Genomic DNA, 10,485 nt, shown 5'->3' on the forward strand with positions numbered 1-10,485 from the left:
AGCGTTATTCCAGGATAAAAGTACTTCAGCAGGGAGAGGCCTCCCTGGAGAACGTCCCTGGAGTCATCCAGTGATCCACTGGGGAAGAGGAGTTTTCAACACCCCTTAAGAGCCCTGAGCTGGCAGGCAGCACCAGACAGACTTTGTTGAGTGACTGTGTGTAAGTGCTGTGTTGATTAATCCATTCCTAAGAGTAGTCTATGCAAACCAAATTCTTCGTGGTTTTTTTTTTTTTTTGTAACTATGAGACAAGGGGGGACAATGGAAGAAAAATATGAAGAAAGAATCCTTGCACATCACTTTAAAAGACAGTAAATATAATATAGTCTCTTCAGGAAGCATTTATTGTTGCTCCATGTTTAAGAATTTTCACTGACAGAAAGCCAACACTTTTAGATACTCTCCCGCATAGCCCGGGTCAGCTTTTGAATCTTGGTTTTTGCAGACATATCAACATATTTCTCTCCAATACGGACAATCATTCCACCCATGATTGCTGGGTCAGTCTAGGAAAGAAAACAAACCAGACACATGAAAACATAAGGACATTATTTCACTAATCACTTGGAGAAATGAAAAGTGCTCTGAAATGACTTAATGTGCTATACAGATATTACATCTAGAAAAATGTGGATGTAAAATTATGCATGGAATCAGATAATCATTTATATTTAAAATACACTTACAGAGCTAACTTTTCATAAATACTCTCTGCTGCCATTTTAAGATTTGAATAACCTGAGGAAACATACCATATATAATTAAAAACCTACCTTAACCTCCAATTTCAAAACTTGGCCTTGACTTAGGAAGCTCTTCAGGACTGTCTTTAACTCAGAGAGAACAGCTTCAGGTAAAGGCTGAAAAAGAACAAATCATCCATTAAATGTGGACAAAGCATTACAGAATCCTCCATAATTAAAAGGAAAAAAAAAAAAAAATAGTGAGCACAATTACCAAGACCTGCCTTGTAATCTCCTGCCTTAAATACTAGGAACTCTGTTGGGGACACACACTCCTGTCAGTCTGCTGGCTCAGGCACGTGGGCCCTGCCACACAAGAACCCTGGCAAAGCTCATGTTCAGCACTTCAATTACTGTCCATAAACACTGTTCCCTTCCTGTCCCACCCACGAAGGACAAGTCCAGTCCAGCAAAGCAGAAAATGCGGGTCTCTCCTCTGGCAGCCCTGTGGTCAGGGTGTGCACCTATCACTTCCTGACAGGAATAGCTGCGGGTGAGGCTGGCTCTGTGGGCTTTCAACTTCCCAGCTCTATCACTGTCTCCGCAGGTCCATGGCTACCAGCAGCTCTGGCAGACCACTCCACTCCTCAACCTCACAGAGAACCAGGAATACCTGGCTTGTCCCTGAGGTCAGCATAACTCTGCAATCTGCATGTATAGAGCAAGTACCCCAAATGTCCAGGCTGCACTCCCTATTCTCAGCCTCAACTCTACTCCCAGTTAATGAGGTGAGAATGAGAGAGGCTGCTGCAGGAAGGGCCTCTGTTATCACAAACCTACCTCCCCAGCCAAGAGCTGGCAGAAACTCCTTCCATCTTCGTAAAGACCTAATAGTATCTTTGGGTGATGGTGGTGAAGTATGTCAGTGTCTCATCAAAACACTCTTTGCTGATTTTGAGATTGGAGACCTCTGAAACCCGTCCACACCTTCCACTGAGATGTGTACTGAGTGGCCGGGCACTTTACACCCACCACCTCTCGTAATCTGGACAAGGCAGTGAGGCCTGTGGTTATTAGTCTAACTTTAGCCTTGAGAGAACTGAGGGTCAGAGTGGTTAAGACACTTGCCTAAAAGCCAAGTGAAGATTAACACCACTATTTGCAACCAGTCTACGTGTTCCTAACTAAAGCCTGTGCACTTGTTAATAAAAACACAACTTTTCTCAAACAGCAGAAACTTATTTACCCAGGTCTACAAACATCAAGAACCTTAGTGACAGCTGGTCCAAGATACTTTTGCAAACTAAGCATGCTTTACAAAACCATACCCTTGTCTGCACTTAAGAACGGTCTGCAGCAGTGCATGGCTATGGGGACAAGTGACTGCCTCAACTGTGTGGCTCCCTGTGAACATCCCAGCTGGGACTGCTTTGAGCCAGGTACATGTTTTTGGAGCACCAATTATGTACTGAACTACAAATACGCACCAAAACGCCTCTCTTTGAAACTCTGCTTTTTTAGAGAGTTGGAGCATTCTTTTAAACACTAGAAATATTGATCTAGATGAGGTCAAGTGCTGTTCACTGCAAGTAAATCTACCATATTCTTCTGATGTTTAAGCCCCCTAGACTGTATGAACCAAACTAAGTTAGGAAGGAAATACATATTTAAGACAATAACAAAATTACTTCTGGGGAGGTAACACAGTGTAGCTTAAGGAACGGGGATTCTGAAAGAGGCTTGCATTTAAATTCAGGTCACACTTTGTGTGACTTTGGGCAAAGTAGTTAATCACCCTGGGCTTCAGTTTTCCCTCTGTAAAATAACACAATTATACTTCTACTTCATATGGATCTTCTGATATTGAATCAAGTAATGAAGTACAAAGTACATGGCATACGCTAGGGTTCAGTAAAGGTGGCTGGGGATTAAAAAGTCCAAGGGCCCATCCACCCTACCCCTTCCCATTCATTGCCACATCAGTTGAAAGATTAGAAACTCTAGTTTAAGTAAACTACTTAACAGCATACTTAATGGCACTTAATAGCATAATTCAAACTTATAATGGAACTTAAACCACAATTTTCTAACATATTTCAACGTTCTTTACATTAAACCGGTCTATAGTCTTTATGAGTAATCACTGGTATAGAAACACTAGTGAAATCAACATTGGCCCTTCCAAAGCAGAGGTTCACAGAAGCTCATAACAAGGATACAATAAACCTCCAAGTGACAGCACCTTCCCCAATTTCTTGATTTCCCGTTTGTTAAGGCAAATGCAGCAGCAGCAACCCACTACTTACAGATGCAGTGGTCACTGTGCAAGGTACTTCTCCACGGTGTACACTCATAATGGTAGAAAAAGCAGAAACGATGCCACGGGCATTGTTTAGGCGGCCGTTTTCAGCAAGCAAGTCTGGGAAAGTGAAAGAGTCTCAGTGACATGACATGACACTTAACAGCTTTCTCAGTAACCTATATTCACCCAAAAGGCAAACTTTGATTTGTGGCCTTAAAACATATTCCATGTCCTTTAAGAACATGAATGAAGACAACTTGTTATTTAAAAGTATATTCAAATATACTTTATTTCAGTACATAGTCTTAAAAAAAAAAAAAAAAGACTGCCTTGACAAGCATTAAATTAGTGCTGTGTGTTTGTGGTCTCCCCCACTTGGATCTGCAGCAGCCCTCTTGCAACCAGGCTGCAATCTGAAGTTCATGCTTATGTTACAGATTCTAACTCCCAAGCGAACATACTGTCTACACTCAACAGATAACACTTTTTATTTTGATATGGCCATAAACCACAGGTATCCTCCGTGGGTTGAAACTACTCCCTGTCAGCACATCTCAGTATCCTTTAGACTGTGCTCTTCAAACTTAATGCACAATTTGCTTGGGAAGCTGGTTAAGATGCAGATTTGGACTTGGCAGGTTGGGATGGGTCCAGAGATTCTTTACTGCCAATAGGCTTCCAGGTGATGGTGATGCTCTGAGTCCAGAGAGCACACTTCCAGTAGCAACGTTTTAAGAGAATATAGGGGAAGAAGTCCCAATACTTACTGATCAGATTAGACGTGATGGGGGAAAACCTCTCTTTTGCTGTCATGTCATTTAGGCTTTTCATTTTGATGGAACGCTTAATATACGGATTCAGAATATAAGCCGCTACTTTGGGTTCCTTCAGGAGTTGCTGAAAGTACCAAAAGATAACTTAATTCTTTACAGCACAAATGATCTCAGATGCCACAGTTTCTTTTTTCTTTCCCTCCTGCTGTGTTTCTTTCTTTCTTTTTTTTTTTTGTGGTATTTTTTGTGATTGAACCCAGGGATTCTCTACTATTGGACTACATCCCAACCCTTTTCATTTTTTGAGACAGGGTCTTGTTAAGTTGCCCAGGCTGGCCTTGAACTTTTGATTCTCCTGTCTAGTCACCTAAGGAGCAGGATTACAAGCGTGTACTACCACACCCAGCCACATACTCACTTTCTTACGACTTACAAAAATCAGCACTTACAAGCACGTATAAAGACAAATTTATCATATAATATGTTTCTCCAAATGACTTCAGGAATATGCTGTATGACGGTTTTATATAAGATAAAATGATGTTCCTTGGAAAGTATTTAAAAATACCTTATGATGTTTCTGAAATATATGTTTTCTAAGAAAGATTATAAAAAATTAAGCAGCCAAAGGCTCACTTTACTTCCTATCTTAATGTATTTAATACAGGTGAGACTCTGGCTCTAGTTTTTCCTCCAAGGCAGACCTAAATCAGGTGCTCCGACAGCAGGGCAGGCCTCTCTCCCATTCCCTGAGAGGGGCTGCATCCTGGCAGGTCCTGATTCTTCTGCTCTGCTTTAACAGAGCTCACAGGATCAACCCAACTTGTGAGAAGTCTCTAGTGTTTCCACGGCAGCCTCAGTGGTCTGGAAGGGAGAATGGACCAAACATGGAAGTGCAATGACCATGGGAGACCACTATGGCCCCATTTTGTTCAATGACAAATGTCTTTCGTTAGTGAACAGATGCAGCTTCTAGCACCTTGCTGCTCTGGTTACAGACAAGAGTTCCAATGAACCAACAACCACTCTTTCCAGGCAGGCATCTTTGAGTTACACATCTCTATGTGATTTCCAATTACTCTGCCAATACTTCTGCCCAGGATTTGGGCCAGAATCCTGTCTCTGAGCCATATTGCTTGTCACATACTGCCATCCAGTATACAGATTTCCACTGGAATGGCCCACAGAAAGGACACCCCTGTCAACAAAAACTGAACATGTATTCCAATAAAAAGCATCTTAGAATCCGTGGTATCTATTTTTGAAACTGTTTCTGGTGGATCTTCCAGGGCTGGACAGTTAAGAATGGCACTGGATAGTCCTATACTTCTTCCCTCAGTGTCCCCCCAAATGCTAATTTTCATTTATAAAGGGTCTTATGGTAACTACCTCCCTCCTTTTCCTCCATGTCACGACTGATTTTCAGGTTTGGGTCAGAATCATTCTAATGTCCATGACCCAGGTCATTCCTTTTGTTGTAAATATGAACTTAATAATGGCATAACTGATAAGCAGCAGATGTAACTGTCACCTCCAAAAAGGCCTCTGTAGATCCTGTGTGTTTCTGACACCCTCCCCTGATGTGGCTCTTGCAAGGAGGTTCAGCCTGCTGGCTCTGTGAAATCTAAGAGGACCAGCTAAGACCTTAAGCATATTTGCAACAATTGGATCAAGGAAGGAATACAGAGCTAAACTTATTCTGTCTGTTAGGACAAAAGTTACAATAAGAGTTCAAAACAAAAAGTGAACAAAATAAGTGGCATAGAACAATACTTGTAAAGTGGGGCTGGGGCTGTCGTTCAGTGGTAGAGTGCTCGCCTAACATGCACGAGGCACTGGGTTTGATCCTCAGCACCACATAAATATAAAATAAAGATAGTGTGTCCATCTAAAACTAAAAAATAAATATTAAAAATAATACTTGTAAGGTATTATGATTAATGTAGAATATAGGTATTATTCTATACAAGTAGCCTATGAGGTTTTTTCCCTAAACAAAATAAAAATCTTTAGAAATACATGGATTAGAAGATAGAAAATTTCTTTTAAGCATACAATTAAAAAAAATTCTCTGGGGAGACTACATACTAGACTGTCTATTTTCTCTTCTTTCTTTTTTTTTGGTACCTGGGATTGCACTCAGGGGCACTTAACCACTGAGCCACATTCCCAGCCCTTTTTGTATTTTATTTAGAGACAGGGCCTCACGGAGTTGATTAGCACCTTGCTTTTGCTGAGGCTAGCTTTGAACTTACGGACCTCTAGTCTCAGTCTCCTGAGAAACTGGGGTTACAGACATGTGCCATCGTGCCTGGCTCTCCTTCCCTCTCTTAATGTGGACCTGACTGCTAGAGGTGGCAGCTAGAAAATCTAAGGAGAGGAAAAGTAACAAAATGTTTAGAAACTTCTAGACTTGAAACTTAAAGCACAGATTCTCTGGCTTAAATCACTAGGTTTGAAATTCAGTTTATTCTTTTCTTTTATGTAAATAAAAGTGAAGATAAGCTTCCAAGGTGGCCTCCCTCCTCTGCAGCCAGCTCTCCACCTCACTGGGATGCTCTTGCTCCCCTCCTAACTCTGCTGCCCCAAGGCTCTGCTCAGCTCTCTTCTCATGTCTTGGGAACAAAATAATTAAAATCCAAGAAAAAGGGCTGGGGTTGTGGCTCAGTGGGTAGAGTGCTTGCCTAGCATGTGTGAGGTACTGGGTTTGATTCTCAGCACCACATATAAATAAATGAATAAAATAAAGGTCCATCAATAACTAAAAAAATAAAAACAAAAAATCCATGAAAAGACTTCATCTGAAAAATAAATTATAGTAAAACAAAGTTGTAACATATTATAAGACTATTTTGAAAACACCTGTATTATGAGCACATTTTTTTCAAAAGGCGACCTTTTAATTCTCTTCTGAAATGATGATTTTTCTTAAGTTACTAACTTACATTTTGACTTTATACTTCTACCTTTTTTTAAAAAATATATTTTATTTTTTGCAGTTGTAGTTGGACACAATAACTTTATTTTATTTATTTACATGTGGTGCTGAGGATCGAACCCAGGGCCTTATACGTGCAAGGTGAGCGCTCTACCACTGAGCCATAACCCCAGCTCCACTTTTATCTTTTCTCATCTGGAAATCTTGGTACCTAATGTGAATATTCTTATATGTGTCTGCCTGCCTCCACAAAAATAGTTTTAGGAAACAAAACCCAATATTATTACCAACAATATGTTTCTGAAGAACAATGTTTTTGTTTGAATAATTAAAGGAACTTAAAAATGCAATAAACAAGAAAACCACTTACCGCTACCCTCAACAACTCCTTTTCTACTTGTTCCAGTTTATTCTGTTTAGAAGCAGCAGAATAAAGAGCAGTGGCATAGCGACCTTCAATGCCGTATACCTGAACAGGTGGCTTCAGACAAAAGGGTAGACATAAGAAAGAAGGAAAATCAATTAAGATATTATACTATAAAGCAGAATTAAACATTTATAATTTTAAAAATTCATCTCATAATACAAAACAATTTAATTATGTCACCAAAGAGCTGTTCTAAATGGCAATTCTCAAATTAGGAATATTTTCTTAGTCAGGTTCCTCTATCTTTGAGTGTTTAATTCTTCACTCGTGAAATGAGGGGTTGGGAAGACATAGTGTCTAAAGACCCTTTGAGCTCTACCTCATATAATTTAGTTATTTTAACTACTTTAAACTTTCTTTTAAACCAATTAATTTAAAAATGTACTTATGATTCCCTTGAACTCAGTAGCTGTTCAGTTCCAAACATGGGAGATTTGTAACTCTGATGGAAGGCAGTTTGAATATACTGGAGCTAGGGGAAAAAAAGCACTAAGACATATTATAAATTTCTGCTTACAGAGCCTCACCATCAATGTTCAATTTAATAGAGCCCTTTGCTAATTCACAAATCACCTGAGGTTTGACATTTTTACATATGATCTGCTACCATCAACATATGACCGCATGTGCTTAGTGGTGCTATGAATGTAGCAGGAAAGCCAGGCTCTGAATAAGAATGATTTAGTTTTCAGACCAGTTCTAAAACCACGCTGACCAGTTCTAAAACTTTAGGCAAACTTCCCCTAAACCTCAATTTCCCCCTTTGTAAAATGGGAAAACCAACTACTCCTTATCACTGTTACAGAAGTTTTAGGAAGTTCTTGCATGAAGAGTAAATAAGATTCTTCCTAATAGTTTTGAGAGATTTAGGCTGGTGGGGGTGTAATAGTCACTTTTCAAAAACAGTGGTTCACTAAAGACACTGGTATTTTGATCTTTGATGCTATTTTTCCAAGGAGGGGATTGGCTCACTGTTGAGTGGAGTGAGCAGGTTAGATAGCCCAGTTCTTTTGTAAGGTGAGATCTGTTCCTGCTCCCTGTTAGTGAATCTATCTTCTGTCACATAAGAACTAATAATTAAAGAAAGAATTAAAGTAACGCATGAAAATGCAGTCAGGTTGTTACCAGCTGGTAACAGGGTTACTATGAGCTGTTGGCATTACTTTTCTGTCACTCACAGGTCTCTCTCTTCATCAGAGGTCAATTAGGCTACTTCTGCATTGAAAGCAAGGGGCTGGCAGATCTTTGAAATGGTTAGATGTTTTGATGCCAAGTGGAGTAGTCCCTTTGTGCTGATTTAGTGCAGAGCAAGGGTATAAGTAGTGACCATCCCTTACTAGCCATGGTGAAGGGAAGCACATGGAGCTGCAACAGAAATTGAGATACCTCCATTTAATGTCAACTCCTATAGTAACTTACTGTGAGAATATGGTGTGTCATTTTATTTTGTTGGATCTGTTTCGTGCATTACAAAAAAGCAAATAAAAGCTGGCATACCTATTTTGGAGGGTTAACTGGAAAAACATGAATTTTTTAAAAAAGTTACTATATTTAAAGGTTATGTGTAGGCTCATCACATAGCAAGCACTCAACATCAATCCTTTGCCCACATCAAACACATATCACATTTTGGGAACCACAAACTATGCAAAGAAAGGTTTGGGCAGTGAATACACAGAAATCCATACCCTAACTGTATTGCTATTTGACTCACATACTTTCATCTGCTTTACATTACAAAAGAATATAAATTAACATACCCTCACAAGCTTGGTAAATGGTCTGACCATAGATGTACTGAAGCATCGCACCTTTAAAATAATCAAGGAAAATGGGTCAAACAAGGTTACTCGAAAATTTCTGTATTTAACTCAATAATAAAAATATTTTTAATGACTTCTAAACAATTAGTTTCATATGCTTCTCTGTATTATCACAAAAATTACACAGGGTGAACCGCTCTTTATTACCTGGGAGTAAATTCCACCAATCATTTCAAATAGCTTGGGAAATTGCCTTCACACTAACATCCCAGTTTGTTGGAATGGGCTAAGGCTTACACACACTAATGAGGACGCAAGGGAAGGACGGGGGAGATACAAAAATAACGTTCAGTGAGGGCTACTGTTTCAAAAAACTTTAACATTTTTGGCACTGGTATTACCACACCCTTGGGAAGAACTACCATAAAGTGGGAGGACTTTGGTCATCACGAATATACTTTCTCGGAAATCCAAACGCTATCTAAAAATATTCATTATTTGAGTATTATAGTATAAATAATAAATATTCATTATTTGAGTATTGTACCGGTTTGATATGACAACAGGCCCTAGTTCTCAGTTGGCATCTTGGCCATCAAAGGCCAGAGCTGGAATCCAAGATTTAAAAAAATCACCTGCAAGGGCACAGGTCACCTTCATATTCTTCAGCACAGGAATGCACTATGTCAGAATTCTCTCTGAGGATTAAAAGACTTTTAGCGCTCATGGAAAAATTACCTAAGCTGCAAAGGGTGCTCGTATGTAAAGCACCAGGATGGACACAGCACAAGAGGCACACATTTTCCCCAACTCCGTCCTGTTTGACTCTGTCGGTTCCGAGCTCAACACTTACTGTTGAGCAGCCAAGGACGGGTCGTTTAGGCGTTTCTGTCATTTTTCTTTACGAAAATGAAAGGTACTTTGCGAATATTCCGGAGCATTACCAGTGACCCCTGACAGGTTTCGCCACCGCCGCCGCCAAGCAGCCCTCGGAGCCCGGGAAGCCCGGTCTCGGTCTCCGGTCCCCTCCAGCCAGGGGCCTCCCGGGGCAGTGTTCGGCGGACTCCAAGGTCACAGCTCGCGCAGCCCCGCGCCCACTAACCCGCTGGTGTCCACGGGGTCGAAATGAGGGCCTGCCTGCATCGCCCGCGCTCGTCAGGCCCCACGACCTTGAGCGGCGGCCAAACTACCCCAGCAGTGGCCCCGCACCCTGGCGCTCAGCAGCTGGTACCGGTCACCCCAAGGGACAACCTCCTGTTGGCTTCTCTCACCTGCTGTGAGAGCCTGGAGGCTGTTGGGGCGGCCATCTTCTCCCGGGTGGCTGTAGGTCAAACCCGGGTAAGAAGCGAGAGGGGAGTGAGGGCGCAGGCGCGCGCCAGCGTAGCCGCTAGGCTCTCTGGGACATGTAGGCGCAGGTCGCCAGGACGCGTGCGCGATGACGTCTGCGGACCGGGAATTGTAGTCCTTAGAAATGAGGGAAAAGGGAGCCAACCAGAGGTCTGAGGTGGACTGATGGGCTCAATGCGTCTGAAAATGAAATCCTGGAGTCACTAAGCGGCCCTCAGTATGGGTTTGTTGTCTCTAGTTTTAAAATTTACA

General features: G+C 41.2%; 1 protein-coding gene across 2 annotated transcripts; it reads right to left on the reverse strand.

Annotated features, from left to right (window-relative positions):
- Positions 1-323: 323 nt before the first annotated feature.
- On the reverse strand, positions 324-10,279 carry Atp5po (ATP synthase peripheral stalk subunit OSCP). Of its 2 annotated transcripts, none has more exons than XM_046439122.2 (7): positions 10,158-10,279; positions 8,884-8,934; positions 7,067-7,177; positions 3,753-3,882; positions 2,990-3,102; positions 774-860; positions 324-506 (listed from the first exon to the last, which is right to left on the reverse strand). In XM_046439122.2, the coding sequence occupies exons 1-7, from the start codon at positions 10,191-10,193 to the stop codon at positions 393-395; spliced, it is 642 nt and encodes a 213-aa protein (XP_046295078.1). In that variant the 5' UTR covers positions 10,194-10,279; the 3' UTR covers positions 324-392. The 2 variants fall into 2 exon arrangements, with proteins under 2 accessions (XP_046295078.1, XP_046295077.1); XM_046439121.2 differs by lacking the exon at positions 10,158-10,279 and adding an exon at positions 9,740-10,085.
- Positions 10,280-10,485: the final 206 nt, after the last annotated feature.

Source organism: Marmota monax, unplaced genomic scaffold (assembly GCF_021218885.2).
Source record: "Marmota monax isolate L192 unplaced genomic scaffold, Marmota_monax_Labrador192_F-V1.1 WCK01_AAM20220418_F8-fsc00125, whole genome shotgun sequence".
NCBI classification, from domain to species: domain Eukaryota; kingdom Metazoa; phylum Chordata; class Mammalia; order Rodentia; family Sciuridae; genus Marmota; species Marmota monax.

Bases quoted from the DNA above. Each gene is read 5' to 3' on its own strand.
- Atp5po (XM_046439121.2), bottom strand. From the start codon at position 9,781: ATGACAGAAACGCCTAAACGACCCGTCCTTGGCTGCTCAACA. The intron at 3,883-7,066 runs GTAAGTGGTTTT...TGGTACTTTCAG, and splicing joins AGGAGTTGTTGAGGGTAGCG to CAACTCCTGAAGGAACCCAA. The intron at 861-2,989 runs GTAAGTAGTGGG...GTTCTTTTTCAG, and splicing joins GCACAGTGACCACTGCATCT to CCTTTACCTGAAGCTGTTCT.